Genomic DNA, 23,778 nt, shown 5'->3' on the forward strand with positions numbered 1-23,778 from the left:
CCCCCCCCCCCCCCCCCCCTCCTCTTTTTCACAGAAATTGAACTGGCAAGGGTGCCCTTAGGTAAGTGTTTAACTTTCTAGAGGGAATTCAGGATTCAGGGACAATGCCCATTGTTAGATTCAACAATGCGTGTCTGTTTGTAGCCGATAGGCTGATCTAATTCAATTTCAATTCAATTTTATTCATAGTATCAATTCATAACAAGAGTTATCTCAAGACACTATACAGATAGACCACACTCCAGAATCTGCAAGGACCCAACAGTTCTAGTAGTCTCCTCCAGAGCAAGCAACAGTGCGACAGTGACGAGGAAAAACTTCCTTTTAGGCAGAAACCTCGGTCAGACCCAGACCCAGACCCAGACCCAGACCCAGGCTCTTAGTAGGCGGTGTCTGACGGGCCGGTTGGGGTTAGATCTACCCCCCCAATCCCTGGGATGGCCTTTCTTAAAAAGATAATCCAAATATAATTTCATGATAATATATTACATCAACATTACACACACCTACACATCAAGTAACAACGCGAAAGTAGACTTTGGTCTGTCTGCGACGTCTTAGGGAAGTCCTCTTGTTCCCCCGTCTCCACCAGAGTCTTTGTTGATCCTTTTCATCTCAACTCCTCTCAGTCAGAATCATGAAGGTCCAGACATGTTCAGGTCATAGACATGTTGTTATTATGTCAAACATCTCCAATGTCTTTGACTGTACTACTGCATAATCTCCACATAAAGCCCTGACAAGTCACTCAGCTACTTATACTCAGCTCAGATATCGTGATATGAGACTAGATACCATTTAGATTTTGGATATATCGTAATGTAATATGACATAAGTGTCTTTTCCTGGTTTTAAACGCTGCATTACAGTAAAGTGATGTCATTTCCTGATCCTACCAGACTGATCTAGGTCTCCTATTATTTACCTTTATCCTCCAAGTCATTACATCTGTACATTTCTGTTGGATATTTATCAACAATCTCATTGTGTAAATAATATTTTGGGCAAAAACGTTGAAATATTTTGGCAAAAACTCATTCAGAATCTCGGTTCTGGCTTTTTCCGAATTGTTTTGCATCTTTTCTCGATCAATACGTAGGGATCTGTACAGATTAAAGGACCAATTCACCCACATATTGACATGTTGTCGTATTATATTGTATATTATATTATTTAAAACCTGTCAGCGACTCTGGTAAAACTCTGGGAAACAAGAGCATCTTCCAAACGCTGGCCTGTTTCTCTGAGATGAAGTTCTGGTATGAACTATATTCCGTGTTCTGTAGATGTCCCAGACTCCTCGGTTCAGAGGCCTGAAGTGCCTTCGTCGGTCGCCATTCAAGGTAAGACCTGAATCCCAAGCAGGTTTCACTTCACTTTCAACGGTAGCTACCGTTTCTTCAACCTATTTCCTCATGGTCTTGTGTCTGAGTGACTGATGGGAACGGTCTTTGACCTTGGTCCCCTCTTAGGGGAGATCGCTGCAGTCGGCAGAAACAAGCTGCAATGTGAGCGTCCAGCTTGGTTTTACCCTCAGAAAAGTTGTGTTGTTGCCGCTGACAGACTCAGAATATTATTCTAAGTGTCTGACAACATTATGGGATGGATTTCTAAGGAGATCGACCTTTCTCTTAAAGAGTAAGATATTTTTTTTAACCATAAAAACATCCGCAAAATTGAGTTCACTACCCCCACCAGACTCCATGTAAATAATCAGTAATTTTAGCATCGTAAAACAGACTTCATTCAGAGTTGACAGAAACCAAATAACACAATAAAAACCATTTTGGGACATAAATACACTTTTACAACCATCACAACTCTAGTTTCCATTGGAATAAACACATTGTTTCCCAATTTAAATGTGAAAACATGTTGGATCTAAACACATTAAAAGTCTTTTGTTTTTCAAATGGAGTCTGGTGTGGTTTAGTTTTTGGGACTTCAGAGCTGTTTCGTGTTAAACAGAAAGGTTTTAAAGGGTTAGGGTTACATCATAGCTTGTTTCTACCTGATGCTTGTTTCCCATCAGCCACTTAGACACAACGACACAGGGACAAAGGGTCCAGGTTGTTACAGTCTGGACCGAACCCCCCCCCCCCCCCCCCCCCCCCCCCCCCCCCCCCCCCCCCCCCCCCCCCCCCCCCCCCCCCCCCCCCCCCCCCCCAGCTGACCCGGTTAATCTCAGTGGATGAAACCAACACTTGTCTTTTTTGTCTTGTTTTTAAAGAATCCGCTGAATTCTTTCAGTATGAAGAAGAACGTAGAGGTACTCTTTCTGTTTTTATACTTTCATCCTGACGGGATTGTCTTTGTCACATTAAACTTAAATAACACATTTGATTTAACACGTCATTTGCATTTTTTACTTTAAGACGATACTTTTCATATGGAGTAAAAAAAACGATCGTCTTTGTTTTTAATAACGGAAACAAACCGTTTTCTCTTCCTTAAGAATCGGCCGAATACTCGTATCACCGTGAAGAAGAGGTGGAGGTGGAGGTGGAGCAGAGAGGTACCACATGTTGTAGTTAATCTTCATCTTCATCTTCATCTTCATCAGAGCAGATCTGGGAAACTAGATGAAATATTCGTTCCGAGCGTCGACCGTGCAACTTTAAGTTTAAAATTATGAAATAAATCCAACGTCGTGGTCGTCTTTTTCGACAATGTTGTCTTTTCTGTCAATATTTTCTACAGTTTTTTAAATATTTTTTGGCTTTTTCCGTACATTTTTGTCACCTTTCATAAATTTTTGTCACTTTTCTCATGTTTTTGTCACCTTTCATAATTTTTTTTTCCCTGTTTCATATTTTTTTCTCCATTTTTTTCTGATGTTGTCTTCATCTTTTTGTACATTTTTTTCAATTTTTTTCTATGTTTTTGCCACCTTTCCAAACATTGTTGACACTTTTTCATAAATTCACGTCACGTTTTTTGTAAGTTTTTGTCACTTTTTAAAATTTTCTTTCTTTTTTCATTTTTTCTGATGTTTTCTTCGCTTTTTCGCACATTTTTTTTGAAGCTTTTCATATTTTTTTGTCATTTTTCAGACGTTTATGACACTTCAAAACACAAATTTCTAAAATAGAAACTAGAAGCAGTCTATCCTTAATCGTAATTTTAAATATAATAATTAAGTCATTTATTTATCTCAATAGAAAATCTCTCAGAATGTGAATTTACCCAAATCTGCCTCTTCCGTCCATCCTAACTCTGTCATTGTGTCGTCTGACTGATCTCCGCCATAGGCCGTTAATAGTGGACCGAGCATGTGAGACGTCACCCGTTGGCCATGAGTTTGTCTTCTTTCACTCTTTTACCTCTAATCCCATATTCCATCCCTCCATCCCTCCATCACTCACTAATCATTTCATGTGTCGCCGTTTCACCGTCTCAGTTGTTCTTCTACCTGATGTCAGCCGAGCGTTATCAGGACCTTCGGTCTCAATGAAGTAGTCTCTGGCGCTCGAGGCTGACATCCAGATCTGGGACTTTGTTAAACTGTTAAACGCCGTCTCCGAGTGTCTGAGGACAAAGTGTCTCATGTTTGTCTTCTTCTGTCGCACCTTCAGTGGAGTTTGAGAGCTGGACAGAAGAGACGGTCACACAACAGGTGTCCACAGCCAAAGGTACCAGACCCATGGACCCTCCAGATCTGTCTGTTAATATCTGTGTGTGTGTGTGTGTGTGTGTGTGTGTGTTTGTGTGAGCCGCTTGTAACCATGGCTCTCTCTCTTAGCGTCTGTCTTCATGTCCTTAACCTCTTTCACTCTTTGACGTCCCGTCTCTCACCATTTTCCCAATAATTTCTCTCGGCTCCTTAACTTCAGTCTCAGGTCCGTTTGGTGATTTTTTTTCGGCTTCTGCTGATATCCTGAAGCTTTTACTTCCTCACCCCGAATGCTTGGTGTAGATAAAAAGTCAAATTTTATGTTTGTGTTGAATTTCACTTCTGATAGGTTCATGGTTCCCATAACGATACGATAAGTTGTTGTCTGTAAGACTTTCACATCGTTAATTGAGTGTCTGTGGCGACTTTCCCGCCCTAATTTTCAATGGAAAGCATTTACATCAGTGACATTATTTCAGATTTTTTTGTTATTGACATAACACCATGTTTTCACCAAGAAAAACTAGAGTTCCTCAGTGTTTTTAGAGCCTTCATGGTACGATTGATTCAACAATCGACTGAAACAACCTTCCTTACAACCATGATTTATCCTTTAGTTATGAGAAAAGCTTGGTTCTGCTCTTTGTTTTCTGACACTGACGATGATTCTGGATGTTTTTCTGTTTTCTTGTTTTCCCGCTAGCTGCCAGAGTTGCCGTTGAGGAGAAAGTAGAGACCAAGAAAGTTGAAATGAGAGAGGAACTCCCAACAAAAGGTACCAAAATAACCTGAATCTCTTACAGGAAACAGGAAATTAAAACTCACTCGGCCTCCGCTACTAAAATCTTTGAATGCTTTGTCAGCTTCGTGCTCATTCCTTTCCTCTTCTCTCTTACTTTTAGTTCTTAGTACAGAAAGACTCAGTACATTAAATTACAACTATAGTTTTTTGGCTTTTTCTGTCTTATCATCCCTTTCTGTAGTGGGTTTTTCTGTCTTATCATCCCTTTCCCGAGTGGTTTTTTCTGTCTTATCATCCCTTTCTGTAGTGGGTTTTTCTGTCTTATCATCCCTTTCCCGAGTGTTTTTTTCTGTCTTATCATCCCTTTCTGTAGTGGGTTTTTCTGTCTTATCATCCCTTTCTGTAGTGGGTTTTTCTGTCTTATCATCCCTTTCCCGAGTGGGTTTTTCTGTCTTATCATCCCTTTCTGTAGTGGGTTTTTCTGTCTTAGCATCCCTTTCTGTAGTGGCTTTTCTGTCTTTTTATCTTCCGCTGTGCTTCTTTGCTTCACCTGCGAATGCCCAGTGTATCTCTCGTGTCACTAACACTAATCGGTGTCTTTTAAGTTCCCAAAGCTGAGAAAAAACCTGAAGAAATACCAACTGCAGCCGTGAAGGAGCCTTCACCCCCAAAAGGTACCAACATACCTGAAATGTTGCCATGTACCTTCCTAATAATCCATTTGTCTATACACTTTAGGGATAATGTAAGGTTAGTGTGTCTGTGTGATCTTTCACGTAATGTTGTTATGTTGTGAACTTTCGCTTCATTTTACCGACATTGCCAAAGCACCAGAAGCCAAAAAGCCAGTGGAGGAAAAGGTTCCTGCAGTTTCCGTCCCAGAGAAGAAGAAGGTTCCCGCGGCCAAAGGTAGAGACATGTGATTTCTAACATCTCCCGACTAAACCTCTTTGCAGACGACATTGTCCTATTCTGTTCCGATGTGGTTCAGCTTCATTGTTCCTTTCCTTGTCTGCTTTTCTTTCTGATGTTCTGGTGTTTAATTGTATCTTAAAAGAACCAGAGGAGGTGAAGAAGCCCGATGTTGCTCCCTCGCCGCCTGCAGAGAAGCCTGGAGTGCCACAGAAAGGTACTTTACTTCCTGTTGTTTGACGTCCTATCCAGCGTCTTTAGTAGCAGCTTCCTCGTGTCTTCTCACCTCTTAACGTCTGTCTTGTCTAGTTTTTCTGACTTGAACCTTACCTTGTTCCCTGTATTTGTGTTGTATGTAGTTTTATTGTGCTACCGCTCTTAGCTTCACTCTTTATTGTGTGTCTGTGGAGTGTCATAGCACTCTCTCGGTGTTTCCGCTTGCTTTGTGGAAGACTTAGGTGCGTGTATCTAGTGTCCTTCCTCAAGAAAATGTGATATTTTTCAATACATTTTGTGTCTCTTTGTAGTTGTGTTGTGTCTTGTTTTGGTCATTTTTGTTTTCTGTGGGTTGTTTTGGTTATCTTGCCTCATTTGTTGTATCTTTTTAGTTGTTTTGTGGTTGTTTTGTGTCCATATCTGTGTTTAAAACATTGGAAAAGCTAGAGCAGATTATAAATAAACAACACATAAAGCTATAGATGTCCGACTAAAGTCATTAGATCTGAGAACATTTCTTTTAGTTTTATTGATTTGGATTAAGTGCTGCACCTAAATCTTATTATGGCGGGAAAACCCCGTCTGTCTCCCTCGAGCGCCTCTTGATAACTCTTAGATGCTTCCACGACTCCATGCTAACATGCTTATGTCTGTGTTACCCACCTGAAGATGAGCCCAAGACTCAGGTGCCAGCTGAGCCCAAAAAAGTGGCGCCTGCAGCTAAGCCTGAGCCTGAAGCCAAACCCAAACCCAAAACAGAACCTGAATCAAAGCCTAAGCCAGCACCGGCTCCCAAAGCAGAACCTGAAGCCACACCGCCACTGAAAGTCAAGCTTGAACCTGAAGTTAAGCCGGTGGAGCCAAAGAAGACGGAAACCCCGCCATCCAAAGGTATTTCTGCTTTCTTTGGATGTGTGTTGTTGATTTTAGTCTAACTGTGTGTGTGTGTCTGTCTCGTGTTGGCTTAGTTTCGAGTGTGGAAGCAATCTTTGACTTTGTGTTTGTCCCGACTGTCTTTTTTTTATCTTTATCTAAACTAATTGTTGCTTCAAGCCCCCGAAGAGGCCGCAAAGCCAGAGCCGGCACAGATCAAGCCTGAACCGGCGGTAAAGAAGCCCGAACCAGAAGCTCGAAAAGCCAAACCAGAACCAGGAAAAACAAAAGCAGAAGTGGGTAAACCTGAGCCGCTCATAACCAAGACACAACCAACTGTGGTCCCCAAACCAGAACCGGCAGTTGAACCTGAAGTAAAATTCCCCAAACCTCCGAAGACCAAGCCAGAACCGACACCGGCACCAACGCAACCTCCGAAGAAAGGTATAAAACATCTGAGACTGAGACGTGGTCTCTGGGTTTTTCTTAATCTTCTTAACTCAAAGTATCCAACTTTAACTCATCTGGAGTGATGTTTCATGAGTGTTTATTGACATTTCTTCATCTTCACCATAACCTGTCAAACTATAACTCTCACTTCTTAAATTCTCTTCAACTTCTGTGGATTTGGTTGTGTCTAACTTTGGTTCCTGGGATGTTAAGATGGGCCGCACGCCATGTTTGTCGAGTTGTACTCGTCTTGCACTCGATAGAGTGTCTCTTAACAACACTGCTCAGCTTAGCATTCAACTTCTTCTGCATTGAAAGCCTCTAATGTGTGTGAATGATGTACTCTTTAAAGTTCCCGTGGAGGAGAAAACACCCGAGCTTCCAAAAGCAGCCAAGAAACCAGAAGCTGCCGTCGCTCCTCCCGAAGAAGAGTCGGCTAAGAGAGAGCGAGGTACTTGTAGTCCTGTGGGTCTTTCCCTCTGTTTCTGGTCCTCCGGGTCTCTTGTAAACAAGTGGGGGGGGTTTATGTTACTCAGATTACCGGGATAAGTGATGCGGCAACAGATTTTCAGATTGCCAGAGGATGATTCCCGTTAGGTTTTGGCGCAAACAATAAAACAATGAATTAAAATATTTTAAAAAGTACCCTAAATGGGCAAGGACCAACAGCTTATTAACTATTAATAAACTCTTTCCAAAAAAACAAACTTTTAAGAAGGGTAACTGAGTAAAGTAGCCCCCCCTTTGTGTTAGAATGCATCTTTATTTGTGCGTCAGCACATTTTCCAAATCTTCTAGTCATGTCTTGCATGTTTTTGTGTCAGACCCTCTTAAAGCTTTGACGCCCATACCTAAACTCGTACCTGAAGACGTGCCTGACCAAATACCTCAGAAGGAGTTTGAAGGGGTAGTTGTGTCGGAGACTGATGAAATACCCCGAAAGGTGCCTGTCAGACAGCGTGCAGGGAAAGCCGAGGTGAAAGCCCCGGCACCCGAGACAAAAATGGAGGAAACTCCAAAGAGGGTGCCCGAAAAGTTACCTGAGAAAGGTCCAGAAAGACCGTTGGAGAAGGCGTTTGCAGAGAAAGTTCATCCTGAGAGGGTAGCGGTACCCCCCAAGTTGTCTGCAGACCAGACTCCTGAGGAACTAGAACCTGAACTGGTTTCTAAGAAACAAAGAGACAAGGTCTCTGTAGATAAGAGACCCGAGACGTTGCCTGAAGCTCAAAGAGAGGCTGGAGGACGCCTTCCTGAAGGTACACCGAGGCTGACATCCACTGTTTCTGTCCCTCTGTGTCTTCTTCTTGCATGAGAGCGATCAGCAACAGTCCAGTCACAGTTACACCTTCTACACACACAAATCTGTAAACATAGCCAAAATCACAGGCTGGATTTGGGTCGTTGTGCAAAATGACTAATAATCCATCAACCATGAACTTTAAAAATGAAAATTATCTTTTTTGGGGCTTTTTTAAATGTTTTTGTCCCGCTTTTCACGGCCAATAAACTTAATATAAATGACCTAAAACCAATTTTTCTTTTTTTTTAAATGAAAGTTATGAATTATGTTGACTAATATTTAAGATCAGAGGATGTTGAGACAGGTTCATGTCAAAGTTTAGTCCAGAGACTAAAGCAATTTAAATTTAAGCGCCAAGTTTTTCAAATGATATGAAATTTAATAAAACACCCAAAATGGAAGTAAATGTTCCATCTATCCATCTATCTATCTATCTATCTATATATATATCTGTCTATCTATCTGTCTATCTGTCTATCTATCTATCTATCTATCTATCCATCCATCCATCCATACTAGTGACAGACTGAACTGTTGCCGATTCTTTGTTGAAGGTTTTGTAATATCTTCCACTCTTGGTCTCTTATTTCTTGATGTGTTTTGTCTTCTCCATGTTTTTCCTGTTTGTTAAATATCAAATCCCCTCTTCTTTTAAAAATCATCTTGTTACGATGTCACGCACCGTCTTGGATTCAAAACCCATTCTTCCATTCTTTAAAACTAAGAAACACAAACTAAGAAAATTGAGACGATTCGTCCCCCGGAGGTTGAGCCGGAGGAAAAGGTTTCTCGTCCAGAACCAGGTACCGGCCCCTGAACCAGGCCAGATGGAGTCCTGTATCAGCATCTTAGTCTTTAACCCCAGCATGACTCCCATGTTGTCTCTAACTCTTTCTAATGTTTTGTCTTTGTGTTTGTGTCGTCACCTCTTGGCGCCGCCGCATGACGCCTCTTCTTCAACTACTCTTAAAAACCTTCAGTGACGCAGAGTCTCATTAAGATCGAGCGAAGAAAAGGAGTTCAGAAGATGCAGGAAGTGCATTACGTGACGGAGAAAGTGGCGCCCACGGAGGAGGTGTGGGAACACGAAGAAGTGGCGGAAGAACACAAAGCGTCTCTGCTTCTGGGCCAGACGATTGCCTCGCTATCGGACGTAGACATCTCGAGTACAACAGACAAAGCAAGGGATAGAAAGTCTGAACTGAGAGGCGAGATATCTGTTACTGACTCGAGGTTCACTCGAGTCCAGATAACACAAGAAACCGTTGTCCGGGAGTCTGAATCTGACAGGGATAGGGAAGTCTCAATGCATGAAGCTACGAGACAAAAGATTGGAGAGGACGATTTTATCGAGGCGCCATCAGAATCTAGAGCTCAGAGGAAAGACAGCGTAGCAGGGACACAGCCGTCAGACGAGAGAGACCGTCCCAAACAAGAAACTAGAGTCAAACAGGGAAAAGAGATGAGCATTAAAACAGAAAGCAAAGAGAGACAACAGGAATCTAGGAAAGCTGAGGAAACAGTGAAAGAAAGGAGCCAATCAGGGACGGATGCAGATCAAAATAAAGCAGATGTTTTTAGCACGGACGCAAGAAAACTAAGTCAAACGATGGGAATTAGAGGACAGGCTTTGACAGACTCGGTTGAGATCATTTCAGATAGTCCAAAAGAAAGATACCAAACTGAGGAGATTACAATCCTGCAGAGAGACGTTCCAGGTAAAGACAGACAGGCAACTCAACAAAAGATGGAAGAGTCATTTCAGAAAACCAAAAGTCATGAAAGTAGTGCATCAAAAAAGAAACTTGAGCTAGTTGAAAAGAAGCTAAAATCGGATGAGAAAATCGATGCCAAAGAGGAGAAAATGTCTGAAAAACAAAAACCTAAAGAGACGACGGTGAAGCCGAAGGAGTCGGTGACAGATATCAAGCTCAGGAAGCCAAAAGCAGTCAATCAGGAATTTAATGCTGACTACCAAAAGAAGACAGAGGAATCCAAAGACGTCCGTCCTCAGAGAGTCAAAACTGAAAAGACGGAAGGAGAAAAATCTGAGATTACAGTTCAGACGAGACCTTCAAAACCGGGTGAGAGAAGGACGCCGCCGTCCCAAACAGCTTCCAGAGGTACAGAGACAATGTCTAACATCATCATCCATTTAAATCTTTAGCGTATTTTTCTGTTCTTTTTTCATCCCAAATCTTGGCCAATCAGCAGGCGTCTCCATTTCAGCATCAGTCTCTTATTCGTTAATGTCTCATGTTTGTTTTAGGACCCACGGTCTTCATATGAAATTAGTTGTCTATCCCTCTGTTTTTGCATCCCTTTGTGGTTTTATGTCTTCTTTCTTCTCTAAAATGTTAATATCTTAAGCAAAACCTGATTGTTCTTTAAAGAAGCAGAAGTCGAGGCGGAGGCGGTTCCCATGACGATTCCTCCCGTTTCGTCTCCAGAAACACAAGTCGACACAAAAGGAAAGCGAGCAGCGATAGGTACCACAGCACCTCTTCCTGTCAGCTCCTTCCTCTTACCATCTCTGTTTGTCTTCTTTAACTCCAAATATCTTTGTCTGTGTTTTTTTGTTTGTTCCCTAATCTCTTGGCGCCGCTGTATGGTGCTTTCTCTTAAAATCTTCCACCCTCAAGCGGCAACCGTTGGCCTTTTAAAGGCTGAGAAAAGAGCCCGAGTTCAGACGGATTTGGTACCGGAGGAAACTTCTCCCTCTGCAGAGACGTTGGTCGTGGAAAGAGAAAAGGTTGAAGCACCAATAGATAAAATAGAAAGCGTTAAATCTTTGTGGCGAGAAGAGACTTCGACTGCAATGGAAAAACCTGATGAAGTGCCTGAAATCAGTGGAGATATAACTGTTACTGATGGTTTAAAGACAACAGCTTTTAAAACTAGCTTAGCGGCAGTTCATCACGAACCTGGCAAAGAAAAAGAGCTTTCTGTGCAAAAAACAGCGAGCGTAGGAATAAAAGACACAAAACAAGTTACTGAAGAGCATAAAGAAGCTTCTCAAAGTCAAGAAAGACAATCTGAGATGCCAGAAAGTTTGTGCAAAGCTGTTTCTGGTAACATTGGGCAGACAGGTTTTACCACACAGGGACTCAAAGATAAATTATCAGTCGGAAAACCTAAAGTTGGTAGTGTTGCAGACAAAACTTCTTTAGAAGAAGACATTCTCCAAAAGAAATTAAGACAAACTGACCAAGAAAAACAACTTCTGGAGGCTGAAATAATTGAAATAACAACAAAGACACAAGAAACTGATTCTTCTGAGCATTTTCAACTAATAGGAAAGGAATGGCCCAAACCTAGAGAAGTTGAATCCGAGGTCGCAGAGGAAAAGCTGCATGCGACCCCAGAGTCCGTCAGACGGGAATCATTAGCCAAGAAACCAATCAGACTAGAACAAGAAAGTGAATTGGCTGAGACAAAAGAGAAACCGTTAAATATTTCACTTGAAGCTGAACAAATGATTGAAGAAATTCAGTCTGCAGTGAATAAAGGTACTCAAAAGAAAGAAATGCAAAAGGGCAAAGGGCAATCTTTGAAAATAAAAACGTTAGACAAGAAACCAGATAAAGCTGTACCAGGTGAAGAGTTACTGAAGGAAGACGCGCCTGAAAACGTGATTAAAACCGATGTTAGAGAAGATGTAGGACTAACTGACAAATTACAGAAAGCTGAGGATGTTTATAAAAGGAAAATACGATCTTCCAGACAAAGAGGACAAACTGCAGGAGACGTAGAATTTGATTTTAAGGCAGTCACAGAAAAAGATCGATGCATGAATCAGGGAGAACAGGAAAGGAAGGAAGGAAAGGACTTAGCTTTAACTGTAGAAAAGTCAACCATAGAGCTTCTGCCTGACTCAGTTTTTACTGACAAAGTAGTTACACCTGAAGACAAACTGGTCAAAGCCAGTCCAATGGAAGGAACAATGGGGTTGAAACCCAAACCAGAGATCCCAGTTCATCCTGGGATAGAAGTCAGAAATCCAGTATTAATGCCAGAGGAAAACCTTCGAAAAGCTGAAACCTTATCAAAGAGCAGGACTCTAAAGAGAGACGGCGCTCAGAAAGTGAGACGGCAGACAGAGGTGGAAGATCAGGACCAGTTTAAGTCAGCCGATCTCCACGTTAGTGCAAAAGAAAAGACAAAACCAAGACAAGAACAGATTCAAAAACAGTCTGAGCCAGATACGGTTAAAGGAGAAGACCAGATCCAACCAAACGATCAGCCTGAGAGGGTTAAAGCTGAAGATAATCTCATTGTTCCTTCTCCAACTGGGAAGATAAAGCCAAGACAGGGATGGACTGAAAGTAAAGCATCAACTGCCCCGGCCATCGAGAAAAAAGAGCAAATGTTAACCAAAACTGAAGAGACTACAGGTAAAGACGTTCAGTTAAAACCAGTCACAACTGACAGAGGAGAAGAAGCACTTGAATCAGAAGAGGTTAAGTCGGATACCAGAGAGAAACGTGTTCTCACTGAGGTGATGAACACAAAGCCAAAGAAAGTTTTAAGAAAGCGTTTGGTGGAGGAGAAAGAAAAGCAAGAGGCCGTGCCTCAAAATCAGAGACAGCAGAAGCCAATCAAGGGTCCAGCTGACAAGGTCCAGAAAGAGACGACTGATAAAACAGAGAGCGAGCGAGCATCTCCACGAGAGACTATAGTTGAACATGATCAGCTAAAGGTCAGCACAGTTCAAGATAAAACCTTTAAAGTTAAACCTCTTAAAGCAAAAACAACACAGGAACACATTGAAAGAAACGTCTTAGTTGCACCTTTAACGGAGCGGATTAAAGAACTGGAAGTAATAGATGCTCCAGAAAATGTTGTAGAGACCGGAGAGATTGACTTTCCAGTTATTGGTGAGGAAATGCATGCGGCAGACAGTATTTCTCCAAAGGTACCAATGTCCCTGAAGGAGAGAAGACACAAGTTAGCCGACACTAAAGAGGCTGCGGATGAACAAGTCCCTTCAAAGTCTGTCCCGGTTAAGGATTTACCTCAAACACTGACTTCCATTAAAGATGGTGCACCTGAAAAACATGGTAAAACTAAAGCAACCGGCCAAAAGCATGTTGAGTTTGTGGAGAAAATTGATGCAACAGAGTCGGTTTCTCCACAAGGACAGCAGCAGAAGTCTCAAGAGATTATAGTTGAACATGACCAGCTAAAAGTCAGCACAGTTCAAGATAAAACCTTTAAAGTTACACCTCTTAAAGCAACAAAAACAACACAGGAACAAATTGAAAGAAACGTCTTAGTCGCACCTTTAACGGAGCCACCTAAAGAGCTGGAAGTTAAAGATGCTCCAGGGATCGGAGAGACTGACTTTCCAGTAGTTGGTGAGGAAATGCATGCAGCGGACGGTATTCCTCCAAAGGTACCGATGTCCCTGAAGGAGAGAAGACACAAGTTAGCCGACACTAAAGAGGCTGCAGATGAACAAGTCCCTTCAAAGTCTGTCCGAGTTAAGGATTTACCTCAAACACTGACTTCCTTTAAAGATGGTGCACCTGAAAAACATGCTAAAACTAAAACAACCGTCCCAAAGCATGTTGAGTTTGTGGAGAAAATTAATGCAACAGAGTTGGTATCTCCACAAGGACAGCAGCAGAAGCCTCAAGAGATTATAGTTGAACATGATCAGCTAAAAGTCAGCACAGTTCAAGATAAAACCTTTAAAGTTACACCTCTTAAAGCAACAAAAACAACACAGGAACAGATTGAAAGAAACGTCTCAGCTGCACCTTTAGTGGAATGGACTAAAGAACTGGAAGTAATAGATGCTCCAGAAAATGTTGTGGAAATCAGAGAGACTGACTTTCCAGTTGATGGTGAGAACATGCATGTGGCAGACGGTGTTCCTCCAAAGGGACCAATGTCCCTGAAGGAGAGAAGACACATGTTAGCCGACACTGAAGAGGCTGCAGATGAACAAGTCCCTTCAAAATGTGTCACCCTTGAGGATAAAATGGTAAAAGTGACACCAAAACAAATTAAAGGAAAAGTTTCAGATAAAGAAGTACCGAAGCTTGAATTTACTCAAATGTCTGAACATGGCTTCTCAAAGGAAGGAACGCCAAAGATAAAGAGATTTCAGAAGTTACCAAAGACTGGAGATCAATTTCAGGCGGGCGTTGTCCCGATCAAAGATAAAAAAGGCCACACACCCCTGACTGAAGTCAAGAAAACACAACAGCAACAGGAGCAATGTTTGAGGGAAGATGATGCAAAGGGACTTGGGCCTAAAGAAACAGTCAAAGGTAATATATCAGAGCCACTTCCTCATATGAAAGAAGCACAGAAAGATATAAAGTTAGCCAAATCTAAAAAGATCAGAGTTGAAGATGTCCAGGCCACAGCTACAGATGATGAAGAGAAGGTTGAGATAATATCTTCTGCGGTACCCGTGATAAAAGACAAAGCTGCCGAGCTTCCACATCAGATTATCTCACGTGACGATGTGGTCAAAGACCTTTCTTTGAGAGAGGAAAGAGGGATGGCTGTTGAAGAAATCAGGTCCAACTTAGTCCCAGTTAAAATGAATGCAGACAAAGTGTCTCCCGTGGAAAAGCAGAGCTCAAAAAGACAGGAACAAATTGACAGCAGGGCCTCGGAGGCTACTGAGCCTGAGGTAACCTGTTCAAAGTCCGACGCTCCAGAAATATATGCTGGAAGTGAAATAACTTTTAAGGACAGAAACACAGGAAAGGCAGAAATCAGTCAGTTTAAAAACATTCATCCAGAGAGAGAAATATCACTGACCAAGAGAGAAGAGAAGACCTCGGAGATTGTGGAAGAACTTCATTCGAAAGAAAGAACAAAGAGAGACAAAACAGACAAATGTGAGAAGAAAGCAAGGCAGGAAAATACTGAAAAAAAGGCAGACGTTATACCTGAGATGGAAGGAGGAGATGATATTTACCAAAAGACTCAGAAGATCAAAGGTTATGCAAGCAAAGCTGAGACTAGGAAAGTACCTCCAACTGTTGAGGCATCAAAAATCAAAAAAGAGGACTCAGCTCTGCGAGACAAACCTAAAGAAAGACCAGCTGCAGAGATCCAGTCCAATAAAGATGAATACGCCCGTGTTACTCCACTGGAAGTTATGGAAACGAAACAGGAACAAGTTCAAAGAAAGTTTTCAGTTGCACCTGCAATTGCCGTTGCATCTAAAATATCTCAGATAGTAAAAGATGGAGATGCTATATCAGATACTTCCAAAGATATTACAGATGTACAAACCAAAACCAAGGAAGACATTGTTAAAGATGAAGTAGAGAAAACTAAAAGGAAGTTTTCAGGTGCAGCCAAGCCAGAAGTAACACATGAACAACCCTTGGTAGAAAGACTTCCAGTAAGAGACAAAACCACCACAGACGGAGAAGAGGCCTTCGAGGCGGCAGATGAGTCTAAACACATTTCACAAAAGAAAGAAGAAACCGAAACAGAATTGCAGAAGTTCACATTTGAAGATGTCCAGACAAAGAAATCCCTAAAAGAGAAAAGCCTCTCAAAAACAGACACGAGTACAAACCCTTCCTTTGAAGAAGTGCAGTCCAAGACGGTCGTAGTAAAAGATAAATATGGTAGTGTTACTCCATTTGAAGTCACAGAAACAAAACAAGTTGACCTGAAGTTTTCAGTGGCGCCTGTGATGGAGGTTGCATCTGAAAGATCTCTGATAGTGACAGAAGGAGACATAAAATCAGACGCTTTCCAAAGATATGTCCTACCCGACGAGCTAGTAAAAGATATTACGTCAAGAAAAGAGAACATTTATAAGGCAGATGACGCTTCTCCAAAGAGAACGAAGTCTTTAACGGACAGGAAAAACATCACAGTTGAAGACATTACGTCAAAAGTAGACTTAGTTCAACGTCAAACAGAGAAGCTTTCTCCCTTTATAGATGATGTGCATGAAAGACAGGGACAAAGAGAAAGAAAGGCCTCAGTTGCATCCAACCCAGAAGTAATGTATCAACAGTCTTTGGTGGAGCAGGAAGCTCCAGAAAAACTAATTCCCACTAAAGTTCTTCCAGCTGGAAAGATAAAGACCAGACAAAAGCAAAGTGAAATAAAGACTTGTGTAACAGACACAGAGATTAAAGACACTCGGTCAAAGAAATCCTTTAAACAGGGAGGACAGAAGTTAGACGAAGTTGAAAGAATCTCTCATGAAGAAGTGCTGCCCGAGACAGTTAGAGATGATTACGGTACCGTGACTCCATTTGAAATAACACAAACAAAACGGGAACAAGTTGAAAGAACAATTTCAGCTGCACCTGGGATGGAGGTTGCGGCTCAAAGAAATCACATAGTTAAAGATGGAGATGTTAGATCAGAAATCCTTCAAAGACGTATGATACCTGACAAGCTTGTTCGAGACATTGCATCAAGGAAAGAGGATGTGCATGAATACGGAAAGGTTTCTCTTTCAAGACATTCACAAAGTCCAGAGTCAGACAAGGAAACGCTCGAGGCTTTAGCTGAAAGACAAGAGATTGCAGATAAAGGTAAACAGTTAAAAGAAGTCACAAGTCAATTTAAAATGGACAAAACGGCATCTGTTGACGATATAATAATAAACAGGAAACAAACTCAACAAAAGGCAGAAGAATCAGCCGTTTCTCCCCAAAAGACTCCAGAAACATTGGTAGGAGAAGAGGTGAAAACAGCAGTTGTTAGAGACCGTTCACTCAGGCATGAAGAAGTTAAATATGATCGTACAAAGAAACCAGACCCCCAAAAAGACCAAGGACAGGTTACAGTTGAAGGAATTCAGTCTGAAATTGAAACAGTTGACAGTTTTCTCCATGTTGCTTCGAATGTTGAACCAAAGCGGGAACAAATAGAAAGATCTCCAAGGACACTTGTAATGGATGTTGCATATGAAAAACCATTAATTGTGAGAAAACAAGATATTGTATTAGACGCTCCAAAAAGGTACATTTCCCCTGACGATCTAGTACAGGACATTACATCAGGAAAAACTGAGTTATACAAATTGGAGGCGTTCAAATCTTTAAAGAAAGACAAATCCACAGTCGATAACGGAGAGGAGATAGATCAAACCAAAGGGCAAGAAAGCAAGTCGAAGATTGAAGTACTTGGTTACAAAACTACAGTAGTTACTCCAGTTGAAACAACCCAAGAAAAAATGACCGCTAAAGTATTACAGCAAAGCAAAGCTACTTCAGACAAATGCTCAAGAACTGGAGAAGCTGTTGGAGAGTTGCCAAAACCGACTATGCATGGAAGTGATAGATCCGATGTTACAGTAAAAGAAATTCAGTCAAAAATAGTCCCCGTTAAAGATAAAATAGCAAGAGCCAGTCCGACTGAAGAAACCCAAATAAAGCTGGGACACAATGAAAGACAAATTACATTAACGCCTGCAACTCAGGTGGCAGCTGAAGAATCACTTATCACAGTTTATGGACTAAAAGAAAAGACTAAAAGAGAAATTCTTAAAGGCACAATCACAACAACAGAGGACAATAGAACAACTAGTATGTCAGCTGATCAAGACTTTAGGGATGCAGAAGAAAGGCCAAAAACAGTCAGTGTTGGGGACCACCGCCATCCCACCTCTCCTGGGCCCCAAATTTCTCCTGTTGAGGGAATTAAAATTAGACAGGAACAAGGTGAAGGGCTGCTCTTTGATGATAAAGTAAAACCATATATAAAAGCCCTTGGACAAAAACAAATCCAACAAGATCAGTTAGTTATACCCAAGAATAGATCTGAGGGAACATACCAAGAGACAGTCGATGCAGCAAAGATTTCTGATAAATACACAGCTGCTACGACAGAATCTAAAGCTGATATCAATGTGATGTCTTTGCATGAGCTCGGAGTCACACAACCATCAGTAACAGGTCAAATCAAACCAAAGATAGCTCAGAAAAAGACTACAGACTCTCCCGAATATGGAGAAGGTGCCACCAAGAAATTAGAATCCCAAGTCGAGCAGTCTTGTCTGAAAGCAGACGTCCGATGCATCCGTCCTCAGGAAGTTGAAACCATAAAGGATAAAGAAGCTCAGGAGTCCATCTTTGAAACCAGAGCTGTGTCTTTGCAACCAGAAGGGAACAAACATGTCGCCCTTCAAGAGTCTTCAAGAGGTAGAGAAGGAAAAATGTTATGTGTCACCGAGCACGTGTTGTTTGATCTGAGCACCAAGCATCACTCTGCACCACCTCGTAGTCACCCTCTTAAGGATTTAATTGCTTCATACCTCTTTGTCGTGGTCATTCCAAGAGGACATCATGTCATATCACCCATTGTGTTTCTGCACAAACTGTGCTCGAACCGCCGCGCTGTCGACTGAGACAGTCTCTCTTGGTTTCTTCTCATCATTTTCTTCTAATTCTGTTTGTTGTGTCCGTTATGTTTCACTGTGGCTTTGTGTATCAAGAGACAGCGTGCACCAGGTTCCATTGTGGATCGTTGTTCTCTGGTTTGTCTTTGCATGGATCGCCCCATCAGTCTTAGTGAGGTACTAATTGTTGTGTAATTTCATTTCCAAGTTCCTGTGAAGGACAAGGAGTCTCCACCCCAAGGCAAAGAAGCACTGGTAAAGCCAGCTGCTCCTCAAGGTAACAACTTCTCTTTGAAATGTGTGTTTGTGTTTGTCTGTAAGTTCCTGTGTGAGCGTTTTTGGAAGGCATTCGTGAAAGAATGTCACAGAACAACATGAACCTTTCTTCTCTAAGATCTTGATTGTAGTGTTTGTGGATAGCTTTCTGTTCAACGCCCTGTATACCTTGTGTTTGAAGAGAGCAAACCACAGGCTGCTGTAAAAGTTCAAGAAGCTGCTAAAAGGCCTGAAGTCACTGACAAAACCAAGAAGTTGGAGAAAATAATCGCTCCACAAGAAGAACCAAAGCCAGGTATCCAGACAAAAAATAAATCAGACAGCTGCAGGGCATTTTAAAGGAGATAGTGTGTTTGGGAGATACTTTAAAATACTTCAATTACCTCTTTTTTTATACCTGAAGTGACCAAGCCAAAGCCTGTCGTTAAGGCTGAAGAACCAACCAAGAAGGTTGTGGAAGAAGAAAAACCCATTGTGGTAGAAACCGTAGCTCCTGAGACAGGCAGAGGTATTTAAAAAACTTGATATAGAAATATCTTTTTTGAAGGGTTATATAGTTCTTTCCAATCTTTTGTAACATCTTATATCATCACTTATATCATCAAATGTTAAAGGTGCCCTGCCACACGTACTTCATGACATCGTGGTAATGTCTGTCATTAATATTCAACCAGCTAAGCTGCTGGACTTTGATTGAGAATGAGAGCCTGGATATCAGCATCCTTTACCAAGCTCATGAATATTGATGAGCTAAGGCAGTATGACTGACCGGCTGTTGTGATTGTTCTGATTTTTCCTCTTATTTCTTTTCGGTGGCTAGAACTGACATACACACACACACACACACACACACACACACACACACACACACACACCCACACACACACACACACACACATATGGACCTTACAGATTTCAAATAATGCAAGTAGAAACGGTTTGGTGTGGCAGGGCACCTTTAAATGTGTGTCCGCCCACTTTGTGTTGTGACTGTTGTTGATGTGTTTGTCAGTCTGGTGACCCTGGTAACCCAGGTGACCCTGGTAACCCTGGTTACCCTGGTCCGTATGACCGTCAGCAGCATGAAGTTGTTCATGTTATGTGTCCTGTTTGTTGTATTCTTGATTCATCCAACAAAAGCATGCACGTCCTTGGACACAACTTAACTTCCATTGAGCTCTTTGTCTTTAGGTAGGACACATCTTCTAGTCTTCCAACTTAATAGTGATTTTGGATTACCGTTATCATGTGTCATCCACATTCTGTAGTAGAGAATTTACTGTTTCTGAATATGCTTGATGGCAAATTGTCACAGGTGTTCTCACTGTTCATGAGTAAGTGGCCTAATTAACAACTATCTGAACTATACTTCTGTATTAGATGAAACCAAGGGTCCTGTACAAGCACCGGGAGGAGCCAAGAAAGGTAGGAGCACCAATTACTTCTCACTTTACATACAGTAACACAGCAACTGTCAGAGGCTGTAAAGGTTCAAGTCCTGATTCTGCTACAACTTCCCCAAAATCTAAGAGCTACAACAGGGTCATGCTTGCGTTTCAAAAAGAAGCAGGGAATCACCAATAATTAGCTCTGACTGACTTATTACGATTGAAAATAAATTATTTCAAAAGTATATTATCACTGCACCCTGGAACTGCTTGTTCTCGTTTTGTTTAGGTTTTACAACAGAGCTGAGTTGTGCACATACATCTTACACTAGGAGATTATTGCTGGGCCGTGAGAATAAAGGGAAAAAGGGGTTTGTGGCCTACTCTGTGTCCTTCGACCCTGCACGCTGCTTCATCGGCCATACTTTGAAAACACAGACATAACATAACATAAACCTGATAGGAAGAAACGTCATTTAGCTCAGGAAATGCTAATCTTCTCATACAGCATTTCTGTCAACACATGTCCCTAGACAAAACCCGACCCCTCTGTTTCATTTTCACTTTGAGCCCTGTGACATATGTGGCACACCTACCCCATTCAGGAGGCCAAACAGAACTGGATTATGACGTGAAAATATGTTAAATATTTGTGTGGTGTATCCTGTGGAAGTTGTCTTTTCTTCTCTGTGTGTTTGTACAAATTGTGTATTCATGTTAAGTGTCAAAAAGTAACGTCAAAAATTTATTACCTCAGAAATACTTCTGCACAAAAAAGGTAAAATTCAGACTGAAGAGGAAGGGACGTTTGAGATTCCCACTTTAAGGAAGACCACCAGAGTTATGAAGCAAGTGGAAGAGGAGCAGGAGATTATCAAACTGAAGAAGATTCCTACGGTTCCTCCTAAAGAAGCTGAAGAAGAGGAGAAACCTCAGAAGGTCACCAAGACTACGATCTTCAATGTTGAGGAGTTGGTGCATAGGGAAGAGGCGGTCGAGATGTCCGTGGCCACCAGGAGACCTGCGGAGGAAAGGAAACCTCGAGAGAAAGCAGATGTGGTGAAAAAGCCAGAAACTGGGAAGCTTAAAGAAGAGGAACAGAAAGAACTTCCTAAAGACGCATGGACCCGCCAGAAACCCATTCCCAAAGATGAGAAACCAGAAGATAAGATTTCTCTGAAGAAAGCTCCCAAAGCACCAAAGGAACCAGAACTCGCCCCGCCTAGTGCAGCCTTGAAGAAAGTGAAACAACTGCCCTCAGATGAAGTTGATCCAGAGGGGGTCAAACTAAAACCCTTTGAAAAGCCTGTTAAACCAGCTGAGGAACCAGAGAAAGACAAGAAGGAGAGACCAGACCGGGACACTGTCCCTTTCCAGAAGCTGGACAGGACCCCCAAAGAGGTGGTAACCAAAGAACCTCCCAAGATACCTGAGACACCTTCCCCTGAGGTCAAGGAGCCAGCAGCAAAGTTGCCAAAGCCTGTAGATAAAAAGAAAGCTCCAGAGAAAGAGCCAGAGGAGGTCAAAGCGCCCACCAAGGTGAAGAAGATCCCAACACAGGAACAAGAGATGGAGAGCGTCAAGCTGAAGCCCTTCTCCAGACCTTCAATAGAGGCTGCAGAGCAGGAGAAGAAACCAGCAGAGGAGAAAGACAAGAAGCTAATTGATGGCCTGCAACGCCATCGCACAAGTCCAGAAAAACCAAAAGAACGAGAGCCAGAGACTAGACCAAAGAAACCAGAGGTCCCAGCAGCTCCAGAGAAAAAGCCGGAGAAGCCAAAGGCGGTAAAGGGAATTCCTGCAGAGAAGACAGTGTCTCCTTCTGTTAAGAAACCTGAACAGGTATCTGAGGAGCCCAAACCTTTGCAGCTGAAGAAGGGAGTCACACCAAAAGCAAAAGACGAGAAAGAAGTGGCTCTGAAGCCTTTGGAACAACTCAAGAAGGTGGAGCTGAAAAAGACTCCATCACCTAAAGTTGCAGAGAAAGAACCTGTTGAAAAGACGCCGAGTGTTGACAAACTCAAAAGGGTTATTAAACCAGTGTCGCCAAAAGACTCTATTGAAGCTGTGACTCTCAAAAAGGTCCCAAAGAAGCCGTCGCCCGAGGAGAAGGCTGCAGAACCGGCACCGCCTGGTAAAGGGAAACTTCCCCTGGCGAAGGAGGTCTCTCCTGGAGCTGTGGAGATGCATAAGGTCGCCACCCAGCCGGAGGAGGAGATATTCCAAGAGGAGGAAGAGGTTGAGCCAGAGGAAGAAGAGACTTGGGGCTGGGAGCTGGTTCCCCGAGAGAGTTACGGCTCCGAAGACTGGGAGGGCGAAGGAGAGGAAGGTGCCCTGGAGACTCCAGGGGGGCCCAGGAGAGGTGAGATGGTGGTGGCCCCTAACTCGTTGGGTGATGGCCGAGAAAAACCCTTCCTTCATGCCCTGAATAATCTCTCATTACCACCATCATGCCTCCATCTCCATCTAAATGGGCTTCACCTCATCATGACGCGATTTCTGCCATGTCCTTTCATGTGTTTATGTTGGTTATTATTCTTTTTGTCAAACTGTCTCTTTATATTCATTCATTCATTCTGTCATGCCTGTTATGTTATGTGTCCTCCATTTCAAAATCAAGTACTTCCCGTCAATCCATGTGTTCTTCATCTTTACATTTCTATCCATTATTCCATCTCATCATTGTGCAAATGCCACATCGCTGTAAAGTTGTAATTTTACATTATTCACCATTATTCTGTCTGCATTGGTTTCAATCGTTTCATTTGTTCCATCCTTATCATATTGCCTATCCATTCGAGTGAACATTACATATCTCCCAGACCTGGCATGTTTATGAAAACATTAACATATGATTACAGTGTTTGCAGCGAATTGATTTGATTTATTTCTGAACAGAGGGACAACCGTCAGAAGAAGCAGGAAGAGGTAGAGGTCGAGGGCTGAAACGTAAGTGTGTTGCCATGAAAACCCTGTTAAGGTCTAAATCCTGTGTCGTGATGCCACAGAATCCTTCTTGAAATTCCAATTTGTCATTTAGTTTCATTATTTCATGTAATTTTTCTTTCAGCCAAGCAGACCCCGTCACCTGGAGAAGGCCGGGGCCGCGGGCTGAAGCCCGGTGGAAGAGGCCCCACACCACCAGAGGAGCCATTCGCAGGATTCAAACTCAAAGCCGTGCCTCTGAAGTTCATTAAGAAGATTCAGGACATTGTGTTGCAGGAAGCAGAGTCCATCGGCTCGTCTGCCATGTTCGAGTGTGAAGTCTCGCCCTCCACCGCCATCACGACATGGATGAAGGGCGACAGCAACTTGCGCGAGAGCCCCAAGCACAAGTTCACTTCTGACGGCAAAGATCGCAAGTTGAACATTATTGATGTGCAGTTGTCCGACACCGGTGAATACACCTGTATCGCCAAGAACGCCGGCAAGGAAATATCATGCACAGCCAAGCTCATTGTTGAAGGTATTATATCTTTTATTACCCCTTAAAAATAACACCAAAGATGCTCGGTGTCATGGAGACCAGACGTTCCTCATGATCCTTTTTAAACCTTAATGTCAATATAAGGTCATTATGTCAGAATTACACATATGGCGGTTTTCCACTGCGTGGTATCTACTCGACTCGCCTCGGCTCTACTCGCTTTTTTTGGTTTTCCATTACGA

At 42.3% G+C, this 23,778-nt stretch overlaps 1 protein-coding gene across 1 annotated transcript in view; it reads left to right on the forward strand.

Annotated features, from left to right (window-relative positions):
* LOC117953076 (titin-like) overlaps positions 1–23,778 on the forward strand; it is a 225,219-nt gene that overhangs the window by 78,214 nt on the left and 123,227 nt on the right. Inside the window, 17 exon segments of the mRNA XM_034885791.1 lie at positions 4,317–4,388; positions 4,961–5,029; positions 5,184–5,264; positions 5,413–5,484; positions 6,153–6,374; positions 6,537–6,800; positions 7,159–7,257; positions 7,631–8,062; positions 9,087–10,229; positions 12,003–15,710; positions 18,654–18,722; positions 18,903–19,016; positions 19,125–19,198; positions 19,734–19,794; positions 20,102–20,146; positions 23,008–23,058; positions 23,180–23,575. Coding sequence (XP_034741682.1) covers positions 4,317–4,388; positions 4,961–5,029; positions 5,184–5,264; positions 5,413–5,484; positions 6,153–6,374; positions 6,537–6,800; positions 7,159–7,257; positions 7,631–8,062; positions 9,087–10,229; positions 12,003–15,710; positions 18,654–18,722; positions 18,903–19,016; positions 19,125–19,198; positions 19,734–19,794; positions 20,102–20,146; positions 23,008–23,058; positions 23,180–23,575 — 6,972 coding nt within the window.

Source organism: Etheostoma cragini, chromosome 11, assembly GCF_013103735.1.
Source record: "Etheostoma cragini isolate CJK2018 chromosome 11, CSU_Ecrag_1.0, whole genome shotgun sequence".
Taxonomy (NCBI): domain Eukaryota; kingdom Metazoa; phylum Chordata; class Actinopteri; order Perciformes; family Percidae; genus Etheostoma; species Etheostoma cragini.